Below are 26,997 nucleotides of genomic sequence, written 5' to 3'. Positions count from 1 at the left end.
GAAAACCAAATGTGTACTTTTCCTTTGGTTGCCTGTTTTAGTTTTGGGGGGTTTTCAGGAAACTGATGACAAACATCAACAAGATTAAAAGCAGCCCACAGCAAAAGCTAGAATCAAGTTCCATAAGAGAACTACAAATAGAGGGATCTAAACGGCAAAATACTAGGGAAGTTAAGCTTTAATAGATTTACGTTAAACTTACCGGTTTGTAGATAATGGTGGTAGAAAGCTTCCCTTAAAATATTACTTCCTAAGATGCTGTAGTTTTTTGAGAAATGAGTAAAACAACGACACAAAAATAATTTTTGTCACAGTGAGACAAAAGTTATTTTAGCATGGAAAATGTACTTTGGTGACATTGTTTTACTCTTTTTCTCAAAAAACTACAGCACCTCAGCAAATAAGATTTTAAGGGAAGCCTTCTTCTATCGATATCTTCAAACTGTAAGTTTAATATAAGTATGTGGATATTGTGTTTTTTGTTACAAAAAAAAGTACCCAAACCCTTTAAATGCTGACAGATACAGAGAACTAAGGAAGTTGTTGACAGCAATGTGTTTGCAAAATTGCTCATCTTGTTAAACTAAAACTATTATTTTAAAACATTTTGTTTTCCTTTGACAGGGATTTGCTGGTAAGGATGGTGCTGCAGGATCCACTGGTGACATGGTGAGTGTTCATTTGATACATAATGATCTTTTGAGTTACTAAAATGATGCCGGCTAAAATGATGTCCACTAAACTTTGACAAGATCCCCCTCACTGTGTCAGCAAGAGTTTGTGTTACCTTAAATCATGAAATGCTTGTGGAAGTGTCGTGGCCGAGCAGCTAGGAGCACAGAATTCAAACTCTGATTAACAGAGTGTGGGTTCGAGAGTCATGACACTTGTATCCTTAAAGGCCCGGTCCCACTGCAGCGATAACGAGGACAATAACGATAGTGATGCAAAGAGAACGCATTCTATTGGTTGAATGAGCATGTGCGTATTCTGCGTGGAGCAATTCAACCAATAAAACTCGTTCTCTTTGCGTCGTGATCTTTATCGTTTTCGTTATCGCTGCAGTGTGACTCGGCCTTAAGCAAGACACTTTACCATTGCTTCGTCTTTCGAATGGGACGTAAAGCCGTTGGTCCCATGTGTTTTGTAACGCACATAAAAGCACCAGGTGCACTTATCCAAAGAACAAGGGGTTAGCCCCGGTGTTTCTGGTTTGACTGGCAGCATATTGCGTGACAGCACCTTGTAAACCATTACATGGTTCTACATGTACATGTATGTAAAAGTAGCTCTCATAATTTAAACAATGTCCCACCTTTGCATGAAAACACTGTATGTTAAAGTGCCTTGAGCATAACTGAGTGATGGATATGTGCACTGTATAAGAAGCCACTTTTATTAAGTATATTATTATCATTATGCTTCTGCCCTTTTTCTTGCAATAGGGTGCTGCTGGGGCCAATGGTGGAGCAGGCGCGACTGGTGCAAGAGGTCCTGCAGGAAGCCGCGGTGCCCCTGGTGTCGGTGGTGAGGTCGGACAACAAGGCTACGCTGGACTTCAGGGTTCCCGTGGTAACGCTGGTGCTCAGGGAGCAAGAGTAAGTCATGTGCTTAAACAATCTTCAACTTCTGTTCTCTTTTAATTTGCATGATTTTTTTACTGAGAGTCTGTGTGAACCAAATTTATTTGTGATTCAAAAATGAGTAAATGCTTTTTTTTTGCTTTGTGTTTTTTCTTGGTACCAATATTTATTTTGCCAGGTAGAGGCTTGTGCGGGGTATGGGATTTTTTTGAGCAGTTGCTTGAAGTTGTTCGAGCTTAGTGCATTCACTAATGAGTCGTCAAGTGCATTCCTCTCTACTATGGTCCTTGGTAAGAATGCGTTGTTGTGGATATCCAAGTGGGCTCTGTGAGTTGTGAAGCTTCTGCTGTTTGTATGACGTGAGCGTCAGCTTGCTGGCATTAGGTAGTGGTCACTGGGGATGTTCACTAAGTTGTTGTTAGTTTTGTACATGAGGGTGAGCCTGGCTTTATTAGTGAAGTTGTGAAATTTTCAGTCAACCGAGTCTTTGGGGTTTGAGGTGTTTTAGATTAATTGCTTGTTTTTTTGTCTTTACAGGGAACGGTAGGTCCCAGTGGTGTGGCCGGAACCGATGGACAAGAAGGAGCAGAGGTAAGAGATAACAAGTAGTCCTAGGAAGCAGTCAACGAAAGTAGCCCAAGGAAGTAGTCAAAGAAAGTTGTATAAAAAAAGAAGTATAAGAGAGAAGAGAGTAGTCCGAGAAAGTAGTTTAACAAAGCAGTCCAAGGAAGTAGTCTAAGACAATTTTCTGAGAAAGTATTCAAAGAAAGCAGTCCAAGAAAGTAGTACAAAAATGTAGTTTCAGAGAGTAGTACAAGGAAGTAGAAGAAAGTAGTATAAGAAATAAGAAAGTTGGCCAAGAAATATGTCCAAGACATACCCAGCAGGGTGGATATGTGCGCATTACAAGTCTTATTATTATTATTATAAAGAAAGTTATCCGAAAAAGTAGTGAACAAAATTTTCCATTGAAGTAGTATAAGAAAGTATTATAAAAGAGTAATGCAAGAAAGTAGTAAAAGAAAGTACTCCAGAAAAGTAGTTTAAGAGAGTAGTCTAAAAAGAGAGTAAGTAAAGCAAGAAAACTGTTATAGAAAGTAGTCCAGGAAAGTATTTCCAAGAAAGGAGTCCAAGGAATAAGTAAAAGAAAGCAAAATGTTTTACTAAAGCTCTTTGTTTGAATTAAATGAAGTATTTAAGTAATGAGGTTTGGGTTGATATAATATATGTCCTGTTAAAAAACTGGACAGCATTTTGAAAGTGTATTAATTTTGGTTTTTACCCATACACCGATGTGTGTTAGCACTGTGTACTCAGTACTATCCCGAGTCCTGTGAAAAAATGTCACAGGCATGTTACTTGGGTGGGATTCGAACCCACGACCCTCGAAAGTTCTTCCTTCTATGTACCGATAATTCTTTGCCATATAAAAACACTCACTTTTAGAAAATAAAGTTTGAAACTTAATTTCTCCTCTTTGCAGGAGTAGATATTGGAAAGTTCATGACAAAACTATTGACACTCAAAAGTGTGACTGCAAATATATTTATGTAATTGATCAAACTACCACATGTAGGTTGGACAGTGAAATCAACTCTTGAATCAAAAATTTAGAAATCATGTTTCACTCCCACAAGATTTGTTGCAGCTTTTCAAACTTGATGTCTTAACTTTGTTTTTCCTTTCTGCAGGGTGAGAGTGGTCCATCTGGCCCAGCAGGAGCACGAGGAGCTGTTGGTGCACGTGTAAGTTAAAGAGTCATTCAATCAGTCCGGACAAATTTGCCCGGACAAAAAAGCATGTAATTGTACTAGACAATAATAAAATATATCGTGCAAATGGCTTCTTCTTAAATACAGTCTGCTCTAAGAAATGCGCTGTATTTTTACTGCTTGAGGGCAAACATATTTGTATTACTTCTGGGGGTATATATTCATTCATACACAAAACAGTTAAAGACTGGAACACATTACCACCACAGACATCTAATCCATCATTGACAGTAAGACTGTTAAAGGAGCCGTTATAATCAACCTATAAAGCAACTTAAAACTACGGCACAACAAAAGTGACAGAACACCTATTATAACTGTGTAGGACGAATCGCTTATACCCCTGGATAATAAAGTATGGTTGAACATTTTTTATTTTTTTTTATGTTTAAAGGCTGTGGACACTATTGGTAATTACTCAAAATAATTATTGACATAAAACCTTCCTTGGTGATGAGTAATGGGGAGAGCTTGATGGTATAAAACATTGTGAGAAACAGCTCCCTCTGAAGTGCCATAGTTTTCGAGAAAGACGTGATTTTCCACGAATTTGATTTTGAGACCTCCGATTTAGAACTTGAGGTCTCGAAATCAACCATCTAAACGCACACAACTTCGTGTGACAAGGGCATGTTTTTCTTTCATTATTATCTCGCAACTTCGATAACCGATTGAGATTAAATTTTCACAGGTTAGTTACTTTATGCATATGTTGAGATACATCAACAGTGAAGGCTAGTCTTTGACAATTACCAATAGTGTCCACTGCCTTTAATTAATCTGTGCACCAAAGGGTAGAGTAGTGCCATTGGGCCCTTCTTGCCAACATTCAGCAGTTCTCTTTGTTTATTACTAATTACAGCAGGTATTATTTTCTTTCTAATCTCCTGTTTTTTGTCTTTGTACAGGGAGGTGTGGGAGCTCCAGGACCCTCAGGTGTTCAAGGTGCTGTAGGTTACCAGGTAAGTCAAACAAACAAACAAACAAACATTTTATAACGTGTTGTGGCTGATTGGTCAAGCAAATCAGACTCTAGCTGTGGTGTTTTTGATTAGCAGAGTGTAGGGTTGAGTTCTGGCAAAAAATACAGACAATTTAGTAATGGCAGAAGAAAAATTCTTACAACAGAAAAACAGCAATATTAAAGCATTGAAATGTTTGTTTGGTAATCATCAAGTTATAGTGAATCCCAGGTTGTATTTAGTTTTCTGTTCTCTCGTAGTCATCACAGTGATTATCTTCATTGACACTTTGTATCATTTTTATTGCCAGGGTAACGCTGGAGCCCAAGGAAGTGTTGGAGCACCAGGAGAGAAGGGTGATGGGGTGAGAATCTGTCTTAAGAAAATACTTCAAGAAAATAGGAGTTCTTTAATGGGTGCATTCGTTTAGCTTCTCTGGGTCTATCCATGCGATGCTCGGTCGGGTGAGCCCCTGACAAGAGCTAAACGAACGACCACTCAGCGCTCTCATAGTGAAGTTGTTTACCTGGGGCCAGCCCCCAAGTGACCCACTCCACAAGCAGGGCAGTAGGGGCTGATTACAACCAAACATGAAAATTTTAAAGGAGCATCTGTTGTTTAATATCTGTAACCTTTTGTATTTGTAGGGCTCCGCTGGACGAACAGGTGATGCTGGTACCCCAGGTGGACAGGTAAATATTTATTTTGTCTTGACCTCACATTGTATATCACTGTATCTGTCACTGTCTTTATTGTACTGCTGTACCTCACATTGTGTATCACTGTATCTGTCATTCTTTGTCATTGTACAACTGTACCTCACATTGTATATCACTGTGTCTGTCACTGTCTTTATTGTACTGCTGTACCTCACATTGTATATCACTGTATCTGTCGTTCTTTGTCATTGTACTTCTGTACCTCACATTGTATTATATCACTGTATCTGTCACTGTCTTTGGCATTGTACTTCTGTACCTCACATTGTATATCACTGTATCTGTCACTGTCTTTGGCATTGTACTTCTGTACCTCACATTGTAAATCACTGTATCTGTCACTGTCTTTGGCATTGTACTTCTGTACCTCACATTGTATATCACTGTATCTGTCACTGTCTTTGGCATTGTACAACTGTACCTCACATTGTATATCACTGTATCTGTCACTGTCTTTGTCATTGTACTTCTGTACCTCACATTGTGTATCACTGTATCTGTCATTCTTTGTCATTGTACAACTGTACCTCACATTGTATATCACTGTGTCTGTCACTGTCTTTATTGTACTGCTGTACCTCACATTGTATATCACTGTATCTGTCGTTCTTTGTCATTGTACTTCTGTACCTCACATTGTATTATATCACTGTATCTGTCACTGTCTTTGGCATTGTACTTCTGTACCTCACATTGTATATCACTGTATCTGTCACTGTCTTTGGCATTGTACTTCTGTACCTCACATTGTATATCACTGTATCTGTCACTGTCTTTGGCATTGTACTTCTGTACCTCACATTGTATATCACTGTATCTGTCACTGTCTTTGGCATTGTACAACTGTACCTCACATTGTATATCACTGTATCTGTCACTGTCTTTGTCATTGTACTTCTGTACCTCACATTGTATATCACTGTATCTGTCACTGTCTTTGGCATTGTACTTCTGTACCTCACATTGTATATCACTGTATCTGTCACTGTCTTTGGCATTGTACTTCTGTACCTCACATTGTATATCACTGTATCTGTCACTGTCTTTGGCATTGTACTTCTGTACCTCACATTGTATATCACTGTATCTGTCACTGTCTTTGGCATTGTACAACTGTACCTCACATTGTATATCACTGTATCTGTCACCGTCTTTGGCATTGTACAACTGTACCTCACATTGTATATCACTGTATCTGTCACCGTCTTTGGCATTGTACAACTGTACCTCACATTGTATATCACTGTATCTGTCACTGTCTTTGTCATTGTACTTCTGTACCTCACATTGTATATCACTGTATCTGTCACTGTCTTTGTCATTGTACAACTGTACCTCACATTGTATATCACTGTATCTGTCACTGTCTTTGGCATTGTACAACTGTACCTCACATTGTATATCACTGTATCTGTCACTGTATTTGTCATTGTACAACTGTACACACAGTATATCACTGTATCTGTCACTGTCTTTGTCATTGTACAACTGTACCTCACATTGTATATCACTGTATCTGTCACTGTCTTTGTCATTGTACTTCTGTACCTCACATTGTATATCACTGTATCTGTCACTGTCTTTGGCATTGTACAACTGTACCTCACATTGTATATCACTGTATCTGTCACTGTCTTTGTCATTGTACAACTGTACCTCACATTGTGTATCACTGTATCTGTCACTGTCTTTGTCATTGTACTTCTGTACCTCACATTGTATATCACTGTATCTGTCACTGTCTTTGGCATTGTACAACTGTACCTCACATTGTATATCACTGTATCTGTCACTGTCTTTGTCATTGTACAACTGTACCTCACATTGTATATCACTGTATCTGTCACTGTCTTTTGCATTGTACTGCTGTACCTCAAATGGTATGTCACTGTATTTTTTGTCGCAACTGCAACTGTTCTGTCATAGTCTGTGTTAGGCCTGGGCGAATTATTCGAATATCCGGTTAATGGCGAATAGGTTTTCCTATCCGTAACCGCGAATGCCTTTTTTTTCTTAACCGGATATCCGCATAGGGCGCGAATACCTATTTACAAACCGGATAATTCTGTAATTACAACCGAGTAACCGGATATTCTTTAATATCCGAATATCCGCGGACGTCGGGCGACAACTGATATGAATGTTTTGTCTGAATCCTTATGAAACTTCTATTGAGACAGCATAAAACAGCATATATTAAGTATTTAACTATGCTCACCTCCGTGAAGAGTTAAAACAATGACATTTCTGACGTAATTTGTTCAAAGATTACAAAAGTTTTCCTTCACGCAGAGTCAATCACGATCAAAAGAAAAAGCAAATCGCCATCTTTAAATTAGATTCGGTCATTTTTATGAATGAACCGAGTGACACTGTCTAAAACTAATATCAATCCGCCCATAAGATCTCATTCACAAACGAACAGCGCCCTCTAGCGGCAAAAAAAAAAAAAAAAAATTTTTAATTTTTTTTTTTAAATAGCGCCCTCTAGCGGCGAAAAAACTATTCGAATATCTGGTTAATTTCGGATAGTTGGCCAGCGGTATCCGAATAACAAAATTTCACTATTCGCCCAGCACTAGTCTGTGTTCATCACCCTAACTGATTCGTAACCATCTGTATTACTCCTGTCTTCACCATTTTCTCTGTTAGCAAACTGTTAGCTCAAGCTCACTATTCCTCAGAATAGTGGCATGGTTGGCTAGTGCGTAAAGTAAACACTTCTCCCTACTGAAGCCTTGGTTTGATTCCTATCAATAATGTCAATGGAGAGTTGTGCATTGGTTCTCTACTATGCCACAAGGGTTTTTCCCTGGACCCTCCAGTTTTTCTTCTTTCGAAAAAAAAAACCACTTTCAATCTGTGGCTGTTCTCCGTGGTCATATACACGGGTAGCTGTGGCTGGCTGCCAGAGGCGCCTATGCCTATGGCTGGAATACATTGTAGCTGTGTCCTTTGCAATGGACCTTTCCGGCTTTCCACTAAGCTCCGCCCACCGCACACCTGAGCAAGACATGTGTACGAGCACTCCAAATGACATTCTGCACGATTCTGCCGCGCGTGCCAAATTTACGCGCAGGCATAACCGAGTTTGTCCGACCACAATCATTGCTGTGATTGGTCAAATGGGTGAATGCGTACAGTTTGATTGACAAGCCGGATCGGTCCATTCAGCTTCTCAGCCTCAGCTGTGATGAGTAGGGATAATTAGCCTCATAAATTACTCTATCATTAGTGTTATATAATGGATGTTAAGTTTGCACTGCGGATAAAGAATATTCATTTTTGTCTTTCCCATATATATTTTGCCTGGAATTTTTTTCACAGAACTCAGGGAATGTATTGAGTATACAGTGCTCACACACATCGTGTATATGGGAAAAACGAAAATTAATATTAGTACTATGGTACTCACAGCATGCAAGACATAATCCCATTTGCCCTTTACTCCTCCAGTTAGGCTACGTTCTGTAGCCTTAGATATTAAGGGTCTTTTGCAAGGCTCTTGCTATTCCCGGAAGCGCCGCCCTCAATTAAAACTCTGTATAGTTTCTTCTATTGTCATGATGCATTTGTTTAATTTAACAATGGATTATTAAACCTCTCAGGGTCCCCCAGGAAGTGATGGACGTGCAGGAAACGATGGCAAGCCAGGACCACCAGTAAGTTACAAAATACATTGATAACACTTTATTTAGTTTACAGTAAAGGTTTGTCTAACAAGATCAGTTCCAAGCAACAACCATAGCCCAATTTCACACAGCTGCTTAAAGGCACTGGACACTATTGGTAATTAGCAAAATAATTTTTAGCATAAAAACTTACTTGGTAACGAGTAATGGGGAGCTGTTGAAAGTATAAAACATTGTGAGAAACGTCTCCCTCTGAAGTAGCGTAGTTTTCGAGAAAGGAGAAACTTTCCTTTAAAATATTTGAATTTGATTTCGGGACCTCAGAATCAGTTTTTGAAGTCCCGAAATCTGAAAGTACACAAGTTCGTGTGACAGGGGTGTTTTTTTTATTCCATTATTATCTCGCCACTTTGTTGGCCAATTGAGTTCTAATTTTCACAGGTTTGTTATTTTGTGCATATGTTGAGGTAGACCAAGTGAGAAGACTGGTCTTTGACAATTTCCAATAATGTCCAGCGCCTTTAAGCACAAATTTTTACTTTAAAATGACCTTCTCAGCAAAATAAGCAGGAAACCGGTCACAAATGCTACATGTGACTTTGCAGTTTGGCTGGTAATCTTATTCTGATTTTAAAAATTGTTTTGTGCTGAGCTACATGTACATACTTTTTTGTAACAGCTCTTGAAATTGTGCTGACAGTAAATACCTATTCAAAAATGCAGCAGATACAATAATAATTGTCTCGCGGTTAAAACATACATTTGTTTCTTGTTAGCAAACTTGTTCTTCTCTTAACATCTTTGTGACTTAATTTGTTTGTATTTATTTTAAAACAGGGAGAAGCTGGCACCGATGGCCGACCAGGACCACCAGGTCCAAGTGTAAGTCTCTCAATTTTGTTAAATTATTTGGGGTTGAACAAACTAAAATGTACTAGAGCAGGACTCGAACCAACAAACTTCAAGATTAAAAACACGCTCCACCAACTGAGCTATCTAGCCCTATTTAAAAAATTTTTTTTTATACAAGTCGCCAGCAAGGCCGGAAGGCCACTTCAAGGTGTTGGCTACAATTATTTTTTATTCCAGAGGCCGTTGCCACCTACTCCTAGGGCTGAAACAGGGTTACCCCTTTTACAGTCCATTCGGATGTAGGCTTTGGTATCATTAGTCAGAAGCCTGGCCGGTAGAGCAGAAATCACTACCTCCCAAATGTTGGTCTCCCTTTTTTGTCAATATCTTTGCCTGGGGGTGCAAGTAAGAAGCCATACAAACCAGTCACTACCACTTGATCCCCTCTCGACCATCAGAATGGATAAACTGTCCCTGGTATTAATGAATGAACTTGGGGAAACAATCAGTTGACAGGTTAAACCAATTTATTTAGAAAGCATCTTCACATGTTATTTTTGCAGACGTACCAAATGTTTTGAAAACAGCAACAAGTCATTACAGAAAAGCTCTATTAAATAACAAGTCTGGAATAAGACATCCTTTTTCATCTGACAACTGACACCTGGTATCTCCATGTAATTCATTTACCAAATAGTGTAACTAATTGGATCATGAACAAACCAGTTGGGCTGCTGATTGCCCAAGCAGATTCATGTTCATCCATTAAGTTCAATGACCCAACTACTATGTTAACACTCCAACTGTTGAAAAGGATGTGTATATATATGTGATATGGGTCTTCGGTAATACCATGTGTGTATCTACTTGCCAAGTACATGTAGTAGAATAAAGAAAGGCATTTCTCTAAGAACAAACTGTACCTGGCAAGAAGACACACACATGGTGTAACCACAAACTAAATGTATATTGATACCTCACCATGCAATGCCTCTAGGATGTATATAGTTTCTGAGTTTTTTGTGGCGAAACCCCGGAAATCTGTAACGGAGCTTTCCTGTTATGTGTTGAACTAATGAGATTCATCTTAAGTACGCGCTAATCCTCCAATCAGATTCGCAGAATGGAGTCGTGATAAAAACCTATGTTGCACGGCTAATATCACTACCTGCGTCTTGTGTGTTCTATGTCGCGCGCCAAGTTTGCTTGAAGATAAATACAGTATCACACGCGCGCTCGTGGAAACACTGAAAATAAAGCGCGTCTGCGTCCCATATCCAACTCGGCCTTCAGCCTCGTTGGATATGGGATGCAGAAGCCCTATATTTTTCCAAATTCCACTGTGCTTGTGTGATAACTTTTAGTATTATTAATTTCTTTGTTGTCAGGGTCTCCAAGGATCAAGAGGAGCACCAGGCTTGCCAGGAGCACCAGGAGCCGTGGTGAGTAGATACACGTTCCTCTATGGCTAATCGTCATGCTGGGGTGGTAATAATAGCAACAAAAATTAGCACAGGGGTTGCTGTCAGTATCGAGGTGGTCCATCTCATGTTAGAACTGGATGGGGAAGAAAAATCATTATGTTACGTCATGATCCTTAGTTGCTTTGATGGACCCTCTCAAAAGGCCGGTTTCTACAGTAATCGGTCGTTCGATGGTTGCGTGATGGAAATCTTCACGAGCGATCCTAAATAACACTGTGTGTTTTTTTTATGATCATGCGTCATTATTACCTTCGTGTGACCATCGTGCGACCCATTATTAACCCTCCTCAGGAAAAAAATTGATTGTGTTTGCAGCCAAACTATGGGCATAAGCCGCAGCCGATAATCAGCCCTGTTGGAATCTGGAACTTGCTTGCCATCCCGACTTGAACGATGGCAGCAGATCGTTCTCTCGTAAACCTTGTTTGTCAAACAGAAGGATGAAGGAGCTTAAGAAGTGTTTAGTGGCGTAACAGATCAACTGAAACGAAACAAATAGCACCCAGAACTAATGACGAAACTTTTGCTTAAAATACCCATCTGTCGGATAAACATGCCACACCACCTATCGGACCACTGTGTCATTGACGTGCCAAAACTGCACTATAGTAGTGCGAGTTAGTCGCAGGGTAAACAAACAATTTTGGGCGTACGCACTTTTATTTTTAGCATTAATGTGGAATACTATTGAACGTCTTCTTGATGTTTTTCTTCCATTGTTGCTAACAGGGAGAGAGTGGAAGACGAGGATCAGCTGGTGCTGCAGGACCACGAGGCCCACAGGTAAGTAAATAGTCTGTAGTGTATTGACTCTAACCTCATGTGGGTGGCATGGTTGGTGTTGCGTAAAGCGCTCGCCTCTCACCAAGGTGACCCTGGTTCGATTCCCGGCCGGAGCAGTTTGTGAGTTGAGTTGTGCGTTGGTTCTCTGCTGTGCCACGAGGGTTTTCCAGACCATCCGGTTTTCCTCCCTCAGGAAAAAAATCAAACACTTTCGATCTTGGCTGTGCTCCGTGGTCATAATAAGTTGATGTGGCTGGCAGCCAGAGGGGCCCTTGCATGCCTGCTTCTCGAACACATTGTGGCCGCGTCCTTTGCAATTCATCTCTTAGCTGCGAGTAAGGATGATTAGCCTCCCAAATTATTATAGTTATTATTATGTAAGGTACCTCATCAATGCGCAAAATAAATGGAAATACAATAAGTCTTTACAAAGAAAAGGAGAAGCTTTCCCTTGCAAAAGGAGGAAGCCACGGAAAGGCATCTTTGAATGATTTTCATTTTGCAAAGTGCACTCCTATTTGACGTTTTAAAGTCTGATGGCTTATGTTAAAGGCAAGCACCAATGATAAATCAATCCAAGGTTCATGGCTTTCCAATTCCAACAGAGTTACCTTTTTACTTGCTCTGTATTACATCACTGCAATAACCTATCTTTCTGAAAGTTTCTCAGCGCCTTGAGTACCTTGTTTGGTAGATACGCGCACTATATACAGGGATGAGATTGTTCAGACTTTTGGCTGAGTTCAGACTTTTTATGTTGGCCTGGTGAAGAAAATCAAACAATATTTTTTCCACAAATAAAGAAATCCTACTCATTGGTCTACGTCTCTAGTGCTATGGATATTGTTTCAAAAAAGCTCCTTGGAATATTTAACCCCAGAGGTTACCAAAAGGTGGAAATGGCATCATTTCAACATACCTTTGAATTTGTATCCAAGTTTCAGACTTTTTCGTTAGTAATTACTCTCACCTCTGTATATAAGACTTTGGTATTAGTACTATTACTATTATTTTGATACAATGGTAATTTAATGCACTGGTTTAAAGTGATCACTTACCTTTGATTTGGTGTGGATGTGGTTTAAACCAGGGAGCAGAAGGCGAAGATGGACGCCAGGGTGTTGCAGGACCCACTGGAGCACAAGGTTCACGCGGTGATTCTGGACCTCAAGGATCTCAGGGACCTGGAGGACCAAACGTAAGCTTCTTTCTAAATGTGTCTCTTTTCTGTGGAAATCTGTCGATGTTAATTATATTAAATACATGCATTGCAGAGTTAAAGGCACTGGATGGCAGGTTTGATTTGTCAAAGACCAGTCTTCTCGCTTGGTGTATCCCTACATATGCACAAAATAACAAACCTTTTGGCTCAATTGGTCATCAAAGTTGCAAAAAAATAATGAAAGAAAAAACACCCAAATTTGTGTGCTTTCAGATGCCCGACTAAGATTCAAATCTTTATTGAAAAATAACCTCTTTCTCAAAAAATACATGTATGTTACTTCAGAGGAAGTCTTTTCTCACAATGTTTTTTACTATCAACAGCTCTCTGATGCTTGTTACCAAAGTTTTTAGGCTAATATATATTTTGAGTAACTACCAAACATGTCCAATGCCTTTAAGAAGATTTGTGCATTTTTAAATATATTCTGATTTTGTATCCCCTCTAGGGACAAATGGGACTTACCGGAGCACGAGGAGCCAAGGGAAAGAGAGGAGTTCCAGGAGTCGCAGGATCAGCTGGCCAAGGCGGACCTCAAGGAATGTCGGTAAGTTGTGATATTGATACAATAAACCTCCAGGCAATCTCGATGGTCTAGTTGGTAAGACACTGCTCTACAATTGCAAAGGTCGGGGGTTCAAATCCCACCCCAGCTATATGCTTGTGATTTGTTTTTACTGAACTCGGAAAGTACTACTGAGTACAGTGTTTACACACATTGGTTTGAGGGTTAAACCAAATTTAGATATGAGCCTCCCAGAACATTTGGTTTCAATTTAAAAAAAAAGGATTTTGTTTGATTATTTCTCTGGTGTTCTTTTCCAATATGATTTCGTGAAGAACGTTGAATACTGGTGGCAGACTTTGAAGGGAAGCTAATGGTACATGTACATGTAACACCCTTACAGAATCTCTCTAGAGTTATGGTGGCTTTGAATAGGATTAGCCATGATAGCTGCTATACGTTGTGATCAATTTGCTCTAATGGTCCAGGCAAAAAAAATTGTGTTTTCTAAAACCCTGTGTAACATCATTTGTGACCGATACATTCAATGAAATATGAAATCAAATTTTTTCCTTCAAACAAACGAGGGACTTACACAATTAAATTAAAATGTAGCCCTTTATGTAAGCTGAAAAGTAGATCGCGCAAGACGTGGCACAGCTCCTTGTTAAGTTTCAAGCATTTGCTTGGAGTCGATGCAAGGGTGCAATGGACAGGGCCGAGTGGAGGAGAGCCATAGGGAGAAGGCAGGCCAACCCAGAACAGACTTGAACCGACATTATGATGAGGCTCGTCGTTTTAAAAAACAACCCATTAGTCTCTGAATATCTGTCACAGGTACCACAGACTGCCACAATGCATCACAAAGTTTATTATTACTGGTATTATGCGGAAACGCCATGGCGGACTTAGTTTTCTGAGTTTCTTGTGGTATTTCGTTGAAAGAGCCAGTTGGGCAGGAGAGTGCACCGATACTAATTTTGTTAATCACTCTGTTTTATTTTTCAGGGAGACCGTGGAGCCCCAGGAGCCATGGGTGTAGCTGGACCCCCAGGATCTGATGGAGAGTCTGGTGTAGATGGACGCGACGGATCAACTGGTGCTCCTGTAAGAAAACAGATAATACAAACCTGTTGAAGTAACTTTTTGATTTAACAAATCTTGTCAGGGTGGATGTTTAGCGATTCTTCTTTCCAAATTTAAATTCTGTGTATTAAAATGTAGTACAAGCAAATTGTACAGCGAGCCACCCATACAACAAATTTACATAGAGTTCGAGACACAAGTCTATAGAAATTCTACATAAGTATCTTTTAAACTTTATGAGGGTAATTCTATAGTTCGGAAGAAGTTGTATAGAGGTTCTATAGAGTTGTTAAAGAGATTCTAGTTGTTTTACAGAGATTCTTTAGAGTTTTTAAAGAGATTCTATAGAGTTTTGATAGAGATTCTATAGAGTTTTTAAAAGAGATTCTATTAGTTTTATAGAGATTCTATAGAGTTTTTAAAGGGATTCTTTAGAGTGTTTAAAGAGATTCTATAGAGTTTTGATAGAGATTCTATAGAGTTTTGATAGAGATTCTATAGAGTTTTGATAGAGATTCTATAGAGTTTTTAAAGAGCTTCTGTAGAGTTTGTAAAGAGAGTCTATAGAGTTTTTAAAGGGATTCTTTAGAGTGTTTAAAAAGATTCTGTAGAGTTTTTTATAGAGATTCTATAGAGTGTTTAAAGAGATTCTATAGAGTTTTGATAGAGATTCTATAGAGTTTTTAAAGAGCTTCTGTAGAGTTTTTAAAGAGAGTCTATAGAGTTTTTAAAGGATTCTTTAGAGTGTTTAAAGAGATTCTGTAGAGTTTTTTATAGAGATTCTATAGAGTTTTTATAGAGATTCTGTAGAGTTTTTAAAGAGAGTCTATAGAGTTTTTAAAGAGATTCTGTAAAGTGTTGATAGAGATTCTATAGAGTTTTTAAAGAGATTCTGTAGAGTTTTGATAGAGATTCTATAGAGTTTGTTTGTAGAGATGCTACAGAGTTTTTATAGAGATTATATAGAGTTTTTATAGAGATTCTATAGAGTTTTTTTGTAGAGATGCTATAGAGTTTTTATAGAGATTCTATAGAGTTGTATTGAGGTTTTGTAGTGATTCTTTAAAGTTTTGATAGAATTCTTTTTTTTTTGTAGAGGTTCTATATGAAAGTGGGTCCCTTTTCCACAGAACTTTCAGGTGCCTTCTGTAGAAACTCTATAGAATTCTATAAAGAAATTGAATAGATTTTATAGAGATTCTATTCTACAGTGATTTAAAGTCCTCTCAATAGAAAGCCTATAGAGTTTTTAACAGAATTTCTATAGCGTTTCTATAGAATTTCTATGCTATGTACATTCTATAGAAACTTGTTTGCTCTAATAAGTTCTATAGAGTTCTATACAAATATATCAAGCAGTTTGTAGAGTTCTTTAGACCATTTTTGTGTGAGGATTGTTAGCTACTGATGAGCTTGTTCTACTCGAAGGTTATTTATTTCTTTATAATCATCACCGCATTCCAAGACTCAGATTTATATTCTGTGAGATGAGATGTGGGCCTAACAAGTGGCCTTCCAGGTTGAAAACACATTTTGTTCAAGTGAGCCTTTAGTGATTGCTAATTCTTTGTTTGTATGTTTCTTTATTACCCCATAGTTCTGTTAATCTATGTTTCATGTGTAAACACTTGGAGGCTTTATGCAATAATGCATCATCTATATGTCTAAATTATTATTATTATTTTATTTCTAATTTGCTAGGGGTTTTTTCCCCAGCAAAATAAGTCTGGCAACATTTTGTGTCAATAAAATTTATTAAAAAGACTCTATCTCTTTTTTTATCTTCAGGGTACTAAGGGAGCCAATGGTGACGTAGGACGAATTGGAATCCCAGGACTTCCTGTAAGTTCAACAACAAGTTTTAGTTGCCTTTTTTTCTTTGTAATGCAAGTTGGACCTGAATAAGGCTTAAAGCTACTAGTGGTAAGGGGCAACAAGAAGAAAACCTTTAAGATGAAAACCTGAGATTTACACCTCCCAACCCGTATTACTGGAGATGTCAAGTCCAAACGGGGGTGGGTTCCACTTGCGCAAATGTTGCCAACAGTTGCGCACGTTCGCCAACAATTTCAAGTGGAACGAGTTGTGTGCTGCCACCGTTGGCGAACGTTGGCAACTTTAGGCGAACATACTTCTGAGGTGTTGGCGAGTGGTTTTTAAAATGGTGGACAAGCATACGGTATTATTTCTTTGTCACAAACATAATTACATTGTATTTTCGGTGATTTATAATGAAGATTTAAAGTAACAAAGTTAATTAGTTGAAGAAAGATGTTGAAAAGAGGACTACATACAGCAAAAACTAAGTTTAAAAAAACACTCCAAAGGGTGCGCGCCATCTTCATTTCAGGGCGCCGCCATATTGATATCGTGTAATGTGCACCAATCGTTCCAAAGACATAAAACGTTTACGCGAAGAGTTGCGAGTCGTTTGTGCGAGTGGAACGCACCCCAGGCACAAGTGTGATACAATTTAGTTTTCACTGTAGCTCTTTTATTTGGTTGTCGAATCTGACTATGGAATATTTTCAGGACCTGCGCAATATTGCCTAGGCTGTGTTGTCTCTTTGTAGTGGGTTACACACTTGTGCGTGTATAACACATGCACTTCACAAGGAGTTTTTACAATAAAAAAATGAATACGTTTATGTCAAACTAAGTAGGATTTGAAACTTTGCATGGTGGAAGTAAGACAGAAAGGTTTGCGGTAACACCATGTAATGACTATCTCTAATGAGTTGGGGTGGTTCTGAAAAGAACTGTTGGTTTCAACTCGACGTTTCGATCAGTATGCTCTGATCGTCTTCTGGAGAAACTTTCTTCAGAAGATGATCAGAGCATACTGATCGAAACGTCGAGTTGTAACCATTTCTCCAGAAGACTCGACGTTTCGATCAGTATGCTCTGATCGTCTTCTGGAGAAACTTTCTTCAGAAGATGATCAGAGCATACTAATCGAAATGTCGAGTTAAAACCAACAGTTCTTATGTCGAACTAGTATTATAAATTTAAAAAATTGATGATTGGTTAACTTGTTTTTGTTGTTGTTTACAGGGAGCCCCAGGTGACCGTGGTGGTGTAGGACAGATGGGTATCTCCGGAGCACCTGTAAGTGATCAAATTAAAATAAATTCAAATAATTTTAAACTTCATGGATCATTCCTTTTTACAGATATTTCTTGTTTAACATGTGTATTTATATTTATTTCTGATGTGATTTCAATTAAAACATCCTGTAGTTTTAACTGAAATCAATGGAGTTTACTGCCTTCTTGTCCATAAGTTACAGAAACCATGGTTGACCTTCTTGTTAATGTGATTTTTATCTAACATGAAATATAAACAAATATATATCCTTGAGTATTTTGTATATGTTTTGTCTTTTCTAAATTAGAGAAATACATTCAAGTAGTTTTACGTACAAAAAAAACATGGAAAAAAGACTTCACGAATATTCAGTGAAATCTTCACAAACATTTGAAATTTACTGAAAACTAACGGAACGCTGAAATAATTCTTTTCAGGGATCCCAAGGCTCATCAGGCAAACGAGGAATTTCTGGAAAGGCCGGATCAAGAGTAAGTGAAGAGTTTTGCTCAGTTTTGATTTAATATTTTTAAGTAAGTAACTTTCGTCATCAAAGGTTAGGTTTTGCGAATACAAAGATCTTCAAAATACCGCCCCTATAATATCATTAGTCTCATCAAGGTTTACCATCCAGGATGAACCTGGCCTTTGCTCTGGTTCAGACAGTACACTCTTGGCTACTCCAAGGGTGCATTCTGCTACTGGGGATCATGTGTTACTAAGAGTCTCCATAATCAAATCTGTTCCAAAAGAGTCACTGAAAGTCCTCAAGAAACATCTGAAACTTCCCTGATCAATTGTTGACTGCTCAGGACCAACTACCTTTCCCATTCTTTATGCCTTTCATTATTTGCTCAGCTTAAAGGAACAACGTTGCCTTGGATCGGTCGATTTGGTCTATGAAAACCGTATGTACATGTAACTGTTTGTTATAGAATGCATATGATTAGAAAGATATTTTAAAAGTAGAATATAATGATCCACACAAGTATCACTAGAAATTGCCTGATTTTCGCTTTACCTCGTCGACAAACACCGTCGGCCATATTATGGAGTCAAAATTTAGGGACTCCCATAAATGGCAAACCGTGTTAGTTCACAAAGTAAAAAGAAAACCACGCAATTTTGAGGCAAATGTGTGTGGATCATTGTATTCTACTTTTTAAACATCTTTCTAACCAAACGGTTGCAAGCGCTTTTCAAAGATCAACTCAACTGATCCAAGGCAGCGTGCTCCTTTAATGTACTGTTTTCATCTAAAGCACTGTGGTTCACTGTACAAACATGTATAAGAGCACTATAAAAATACCGGTATATTTATTTTTGTTTTCAGTGCGTAACTCTTTCAGGGCCCACTTTTTCTTTGCGTTTCAAACCTTGCCCAGCTTTTTATTTTTTTCAAAACTCTGTATAACAAATAAACAAATCAGTTTTTCCAACCAAGCAAAAAAAGAATCTTGCTGATTTGTGTTGCCATGGTACATCCCAAAGTTATAGTTTTCTTCAGTGATAAAATGTACATGCACTGAAAGAGTTTACCTCAAAGCTGTGAGGATTCTGTGCATTTACTCTACTCTTGCTGGAGCATTTCTTGTTCAAATTCTTTTAATTCCATTCTTTTGACAGGGATCTCCAGGCCCACGGGGACCAGCTGGATCTACTGGTCTGAGTGGCGAGCCCGTAAGTAGTTCTTCTATCCTATTATTGCTATTTTTGTTATTCTGGTTTGTTAAAACATTCAAACTCGCACCAAATTTACAAAGGAATTAAAACAATTATTAAAAAATGGAAAAAAAATACACACCAAACACAAAATTAAGAATTATTAAGAATTTGAGGTTTTTTTAAATATCTTTTGGTTCTGCAAAGAGGAACGGCAAGTAGGGTGGATGGAAAGGCCCCTCTGCAAATTGAAGATGGCCTTGCCCTGTCAAAGATGGACTTCAAGACCCGCCCCATCCTTTTAGTAGTAATTCTATACTAAATTGTGGATTATGCTTTCTTTGTACATTTGATACATTTTGACATGTTTATATCTACAAATGTACTTGCTGGGATAAATATGCCCTTTTGAGTACTTTTCTTGCGATATGTTCAACCATCGTGTAGATTGTTTTGGAAATCGGGAGACTTCTCTATTACCGCGAAGTAGATTTTCGCCGGGAATTCAGATGACTTCCCAGTTCTATAATTGAATTGAAAGTTGAATTTGTGGTTTGCACAGAAAATAATTAACACTGATGGTATTATTCTTCTTTTTTTTTCTTTTCCGAAACGTAGGGTGATATCGGAAGATCAGGAAGAACTGGACCCCCTGGACCTAAAGGAAACCCGGTAATGTATTATTTATAAATAGACAATTCAATTCAGTTTCATGGTATTCTTATTTACAATTCTGTGCACATTATTATTTTGAATTCATTTATATTTACATTTTTAAAACATTCTTAATATCACTTTCAGTTGAGCCTTTACAAGTGTATGTACAATTTCAAGATTACTTTTCAGTGAAGAATTTCATTCTACTCCATCAGTTGTACTCATCAGTTGATCAATACTTTCAAGTCGTCACAACTTTAATAATAATAATAATAATAATAATAATAATAATAATAATAATAATAATAATAATAATAATAATAATAATAATAATAATAATAATAATACCAAAACTTGTATAGCGCCCTAATCATGTGTAAACATGCTCTAGGGCGCTGAACATGGAAAAATCAGCAAACTAAAACAAAAAAATACTTAATTATAACAGCGGGAGTAAACATTCTTAAAAACATTCTTAATCAAATTTAATCAATAGAAATCCCTAAGTATTAAAAAAACAATTAGCTCTAAAATCACAAATACAAACATTGTTACATATTGCAAGCATTAATAGGTAAAAGAAATACATGGATGTACTTTATGTACAGTCACAATATAATTATTATTTGAGGACTTCCAACCAGTTCAGTGGCTGTATAAACATGTATGCAGCCATCAAAGTGTTACTCTATGTAATTATGATTTATTTATTGCTTTTAACAGGGAGAGAGAGGAAGCGCTGGCCAACGAGGAGCTCAGGGTATTCAAGGAGGACAGGTAATTCTCATCTTGGCTTAAAGCCATTGAACACTTTCGGTAAACAGTTTTGTCCAAGGCCCACACTTCGTGTATCACAACTTATATATAGAATAACAAACCTGGGAAAAATTAGGCTCAATCAGTCATCGGAGTCTGGAAAATATTACGGAAAAACCCACCCTTGTTTCCGCACGTTTCGCCGTGTCACGACATGTGTTTTAAACAAATCCGTAATTCTCGAAATCGAGGATTGTTTTAGTAATCTCTCAAAAAGTAAAGCAATTCAAAAGAAGTCTTTCACCATTATCTTCTGTAAACCCTGTAAGTTATTTGTTAATCTGTGAAATTTGTTTTTGTTCCGAAAGTGTATAATGGCTTTAATCCAAATGATGAATCGCTTATTTCTTGTTATGAGATTACGGCATTATGTTATCCCCAGTCATAGGTATTTCAAAACCTTTCCTTTTCACCAGTTCCATTCATCAGGATTAAAACTTACTTGGTAACAAGCAATGGATAGCTGTTTATTGTATAAATCATTGTGAGAAACAGCTCCCTTTGAAGTACCAGAGTTTTTTGAGAAAGAATTAATTTTCCACAAATTCCATATTTGAGACCTCAGAATAAGATTTTGAGGTCTCGAAATCAAGCATACGAAAGCAACTTCATGTGACAAGGGGTTTTTTCTTCCATTATTATCTCGCAACTTTGAAGACCAATTGAGCTCAAATTTTCACAGGCTTGTTATTTGATGCATATGTTGAGATACACAAAGTGAGAAAGTGAGAAGACTGGTCTTTGACAATTGCCAGTAGTGCCCAGTGTCTTTAAGGATGCTTCTCCTATTATTCATGTAGAAATCTTTTTCAGTCAAAAGGCAATGTCTTTTTTCTAGCCGTTTGTCAATGAAACTCAGTTTGGACATTTTCTCCTCAGTTTGGACCAACATTCTCAGTTTTGCTGAAGGTTGATATGGATGATACCACCGATACCACCACTATTAAATAAAATGGCCTCTGTGCTAAGGCTTTAGTGCTTTTCACAAGTTGTTTTATATTTGATCTTGGTCGACTTAAGTCACCAATATTTAGAAAGATGTCATCTTATAGGTGTGGATAAACTAAAGTTGCCTAACGAAAACCTGAAACGCTATGATTTCTTTTATTTTGACTGCAGGGACCACAAGGAGTTGTCGGAGGCCGTGGAGAGAAGGGACCCAAAGGTTCCGTCGGTGAGGCTGGAGTCCAGGGTAGCTCTGGAGCAACTGGACGACCTGGACAAGCAGTAAGTCACTGCTTAAAGATGGGTCCCCTGTCCTTATCCGCAAGGATGTGGTTAGGTGTTGGCTTTATCAGGGATGAGATTGTTCAGACTTTTGGCTGAATTCAGACTTTTTATGTCGGCCTGGTGAAGAAAATCAGGCAATATTTTTTCCCTTAATTAAAGAAATCCTGCTCATTGATCTACTTCTCTAGTGCTTTGGATACTTTTTCCAAAAGCTCCTTGGAATTTATAACCCCAGGGGAATACCAAACAGTAGAAATGCCATCATTTCAACATACCTTTAAATTTGTATCAAGTTTCAGACTTAATCGTTAGTAATGACTCTCACCCCTGCTTTGTATGTATGCTCTGTACCAAGTAACTGGGAATCTCCAGAACCATGTAAAATGATGCGAGGTCAAAGGTGATTATAATTTGGGCTCAACAGCAGATCTCTGGCATAATTCACGAGCCTCAAAGTGTGACGTCAGATGTTCAGGCTAGTCACTGCTATGAATCATGAAGTGGCCATTTCTTATTAGTGTGAAATCAAAGTTGAGAAGAGTTTTTCAGCAACTCTTGTGGGTAAAATGTGTCCTGGGGTCAATCGAGGCCTCACTTGAGGTACATCATACTGAACAAATTAAGGATGCTGGGATTCTCTTCTGTACACCCAGGGCCCAATTTTATAGAGCTACTTTAAGCACAAAATTATGTTTAAGGTTAAGGTTACCAGCCAAATTAGTGCTTACACAGCTTTATGAACCTGGGCCCAGAGTCCTGCAATTAGGAGCAAGAAATTCTGATATAGAATTTCCATTATTCTTTTTGGTGATTTATTTGTTCTTTTTCTCTTTTCTTAGGGAGCATCTGGAGCCCAAGGAGCACGTGGAGAGGCCGGCTCACAAGGAGCTGTCGTAAGTTTTTTTCTTGAATAACCCTTTACTCATAAATCCTGATTTTGTTTTACTTAAGTTGTTAATTACATGTCCTTCTAGTCTAATAGAAACTCAACACCTGTCACCATAAACATCTCCATAGAAGATTTAAGTCCAACAGAATTCGCAACGAATACTCGCTGCAGTTCAGCTCTGCTAAACTCACTTGCGAATATCGCTGCGAAAGGATAGTGGTGACGTCAAATACGCTTTGCATTCCCAGGAAGCATGAACCCAGATCCACAAGAGTAGACAACGCTCATTGAACATTACCCAGTCACATTTTCCACAGTCCTTTGAACAACCCAGCCTCATTAGCAGTTCAGTATGCAGTAGATGGTTCAACATGTCTCAGGAGTCATGTTGAGAGACCTTACATAAATGGCTTTAATTACGGTGGCTTGACCCTTTCAGCAATGGCAACTACATTTGACTGTCCACTATACTTGGCTTAAGTGCCCAAAGGGTGACTTCATTCGACTTAGGTCCAAAAGTCTGCTTGAGTCAACTGTCCACTATACCTGGCTTAAGCGCCCAAAGGGTGACTTCATTTGACTTAAGCCCAAACGTCGACTTGATTCGACTGTGCACTATACCCTGCTTAAACGCCCAAAGGGTGGCTTCATTTGACTTAAGCCCAAAAGTTGACTTGAGTTGACTGTCCACTATACCTGCTTGAGCGCCCAAAGGGTGACTTCATTCAACTTCAGCCCAAAAGTTGACTTGAGTGGACTGTCCACTATACCTGCTTGAGCCCCAAATGTCAACCAAGATTTCACATTTTTAATCTTCATTTTTAACAACCTCTTCAGGGACCTGGTGGAAACAGCGGAATGCCTGGACTCCCTGGACCATCTGGAGTTCCTGTAAGTAGCTAAAGAAATAGTAAACCAGTCAATATTAGTTTTGAATGCCATTTTTTAAGTGCTCTAATTTTTGCAATGAAAGCTCACTCAATTTTCAACAAATCCGGCAAATCATATTTATTTTAAAAAAAAAGCAGTGTGCTTTGATTTTGATAAGCAGGCAAAATTGTTTACCAATTGTTCTTGCACAAAAGCTTCAGCAGGAAGTCCAGAGATAGACTTCACAAAGAGTTCGGTCTTGGAAAGGGTATCAGTCTAAATTGCTTTTTTTAATCTTATTACAGGGTGCAAGAGGAGAGGTTGGACCCTCTGGAAGCAACGGCCGAACTGGACCAACTGTAAGTTTAGTGATAGAGGACAGTTATTTCATCATTTTCTTTAAGATGCCAATGGATAAATAAACCTACTCTTATTTTGGAAGATTGGTGTTTCTTATTTACAAGCAAGCACCCTTGCTTACAGGTTTCCTCATCTGCTTGTGTGCCACGGTGGTTAAGTTAACTTATGAGCACCCTTTGTTTCATAACCAGAAATATATAATAATAATAATAATAACAATATTAATTATATGACAATTTAAAGTAAAAAGAAAGGAGTGTGGGGAAGATGTTAGTCTGAAATTGATTTACCATCTCGAAGTTTGGCTTGAATTTAGATAAGTTTGTATGACACTTGTGTTCTTGTCATCACTACTTATTTCCTCTCATCATTACAGGGATCCCGCGGAACACAAGGAGTGAAGGGTTCCACTGGTATCCGTGGTGTCCCAGGACTTCAAGGATCTACAGGATCTTCAGGAGACAACGGTAGAAATGGTGCTACAGTAAGTCCCAATGTCTTACAGTCCTTACAACAATCTTTGTATCACAATTTGTTTACACGGCGCTGCAGGGATTGGAACATACTCTTGTTTGGAGCCCTTGCACTGACAACACCCACCACTTCTGTCTGCCCTATAGTTTGCAAAACTAGTTAATAATGTATTTACTTTTAAACTTGCAATGTGTCTAGAATAATTTTAAAAAAGACTATTCATATACATGTATACCTCAGACGGTTTCGCTATTCTTACTGGTGGAGAGCGTGTCACGTGGGTGTGTATAAACCTTTGTTAATGACCAGTAAAAAAGTGTTGAAACATGGGCGTGACATGCGAGCTTGCACCTGTGCTTATAAGACAGTTTCTTCATTCCTATTGGTCTAGAGCAAAGGCCGAGACGGTTGTGCCACATCACTCGATACGCACACAGCATTCCATTACCCAAGGGCCTTACCATTTTATAGCTGGAGGGGTGTTGCGTTGAAAGAAATCATTGAACTATTATAATTTTGTCATTTATTTTACTTTTTGACCAAAAGTGTTGATATTTTTTTTAAAGGTATTTATGAATGGGAATCAAAGTGTGTTGAATCGCTGAGTCCTGGTTCTTGATAATTTACCTCGACTTCCGGTAAAATTGTCAAGAACCAGGCCTCGTTGGGTTTAAACTTAGTTGAACACTTCTTCACCACACATTGATTTCCTTATTTTAATTAATTGTATCTATTTTTATTTTGTGTTTTGTCTTTAGGGACCTGCTGGATCTGCTGGACCTCCTGGTCCATCTGGACTCATTGGAGGATTAGTAAGTTGAAGAAAAGGCAAACTTTTCCTTTTGATTAAGTTTCATTGTTTTTCCTAAAATTCCATCAAAAAGATTTTTTGTTGACAGAAGATTTAGTTATCTACATTGTTTATCTTGATATTGAAGGCAGTGTACACTATTTGTAATTGTCAAACACTAGCCTTCACAGTTGGGGAATCTCAACATATGCATGTGAAAATTTGAGCTCAACTGGTCACCGAACTTGCGAGATATCAATGAAAGACAAAAAAAACACCCTTGTCACACGACGATGTTAGCGTTTAGTTGGTTGATTTCAAGACCTCAAGTTCTAAATCTGAGTTCTCAAAATCAAATTTTTGGAAAATTACTTCTTTCTCGAAAACTATGGCACGTCAGAGGGTGCCGTTTCTCACAATGTTTCATACAATCAACCTCTCCCTATTACTCATCACCAAGAAAGGTTTTATGCTAATAATTATTTTGAGTAATTACCAATAGTGTCCACTGCCTTTAAAACTCTTTCATGCACCAACTCTTATTTATATTTAGTGATAAAATGATCTTGTGTACACATGAATGTTTAACTTGATTCATTTGAAATTGCTACCTTTCAAACTACTTTTATGTATGAATCCACACTTTTGTATATACTTTTTTGTGTGTTTTCTTTTCTTATTGTAATTTTCTCTCCCCCCGTCGTGTTTCAGGGTAGTATGGGAGCAATGGGAGCCCCTGGACCTGCTGGTGCCGCTGGACGTCCCGTAAGCATTCCAAACTCTCTCAAGATTATTCTCCCAAAATGTATTTTTAAGGAAAAAAAACATATTTTTAGATATCTTGGCCATCATTTCCAAACAACTTTGTTTAGTTTTTCTCCCTGTTTTTCAAGAATATTCTCCCCAAATGTTTCTGTGTAGGGAAAAATATTCTTTAAGCTTGGAATTCAAACCATTTCTTAAATGTCTTGGCCATCATTTTCACTTCGGTGTCATTTGAAAAAGGATAATTTTGATTAGTTTTTCTACACTCAAGAATATTCACCCAAATTTCTTCTTTTAAAGGAACACGTTGCCTTGGATCGGACGAGTTGGTTTATAAAATAGCGTGTATAACCGTTTGTTATAAAATGCATATGGTTGGACGGATGTTGTAAAAGTAGAATACAATGATCCACACGAATTTGCCTCGAAATTGCGTGGTTTCCCTTTTACTGCGGAACTAACACGGTCGGCCATTTATGGGAGTCAAAAAATTGACTCCCATAAATAGCCGACCGTGTAATTTGACGAGGTAAAACGAAAACCGTACAATTTCGAGGCATGTTTGTGTGGATCATTGTATTCTACTTTTACAACATCTTTTCAACCATATGCATTTTATAACAAACGGTTACACACGCTATTTTATAAACCAACTCGTCCGATCCAAGGCAACGTGTTCCTTTAAGAAAAATAGTCATTTTAGCTTGGAATTCAAACCATTTCTTAGATGTCTTTGCTGTCATTTTCACATTGGTTTCATTTGAACAGGACAACTTTGTTTAGATTCAACACTTTCT

The 26,997-nt window shown here is 38.1% G+C and overlaps 1 protein-coding gene across 2 annotated transcripts in view; it reads left to right on the top strand.

Annotated features, from left to right (window-relative positions):
- Positions 1–26,997, top strand: part of LOC139937116 (uncharacterized) — a 79,170-nt gene that overhangs the window by 36,674 nt on the left and 15,499 nt on the right. For both annotated transcript variants that reach the window (XM_071932121.1, XM_071932120.1), the window contains 27 exons: positions 625–669; positions 1,446–1,598; positions 2,121–2,174; positions 3,275–3,328; positions 4,264–4,317; positions 4,628–4,681; positions 4,965–5,009; positions 8,645–8,698; positions 9,506–9,550; positions 10,909–10,962; positions 11,734–11,787; positions 12,878–12,985; positions 13,458–13,556; positions 14,523–14,621; positions 16,389–16,442; positions 17,655–17,708; positions 18,125–18,178; positions 19,314–19,367; positions 19,968–20,021; positions 20,730–20,783; positions 21,942–22,049; positions 22,892–22,945; positions 23,779–23,832; positions 24,117–24,170; positions 24,548–24,655; positions 25,404–25,457; positions 26,147–26,200. In XM_071932121.1, coding sequence (XP_071788222.1) covers positions 625–669; positions 1,446–1,598; positions 2,121–2,174; positions 3,275–3,328; positions 4,264–4,317; positions 4,628–4,681; positions 4,965–5,009; positions 8,645–8,698; positions 9,506–9,550; positions 10,909–10,962; positions 11,734–11,787; positions 12,878–12,985; positions 13,458–13,556; positions 14,523–14,621; positions 16,389–16,442; positions 17,655–17,708; positions 18,125–18,178; positions 19,314–19,367; positions 19,968–20,021; positions 20,730–20,783; positions 21,942–22,049; positions 22,892–22,945; positions 23,779–23,832; positions 24,117–24,170; positions 24,548–24,655; positions 25,404–25,457; positions 26,147–26,200 — 1,782 coding nt within the window. The remainder of the gene's footprint in view (positions 1–624; positions 670–1,445; positions 1,599–2,120; positions 2,175–3,274; positions 3,329–4,263; positions 4,318–4,627; positions 4,682–4,964; positions 5,010–8,644; positions 8,699–9,505; positions 9,551–10,908; positions 10,963–11,733; positions 11,788–12,877; positions 12,986–13,457; positions 13,557–14,522; positions 14,622–16,388; positions 16,443–17,654; positions 17,709–18,124; positions 18,179–19,313; positions 19,368–19,967; positions 20,022–20,729; positions 20,784–21,941; positions 22,050–22,891; positions 22,946–23,778; positions 23,833–24,116; positions 24,171–24,547; positions 24,656–25,403; positions 25,458–26,146; positions 26,201–26,997) is intronic.

This window comes from Asterias amurensis, chromosome 5, assembly GCF_032118995.1.
Source record: "Asterias amurensis chromosome 5, ASM3211899v1".
NCBI classification, from domain to species: domain Eukaryota; kingdom Metazoa; phylum Echinodermata; class Asteroidea; order Forcipulatida; family Asteriidae; genus Asterias; species Asterias amurensis.
The sequence above is the reverse complement of the archived record's forward strand: the minus strand, read 5'-3'. Positions and strand labels throughout refer to the sequence as shown.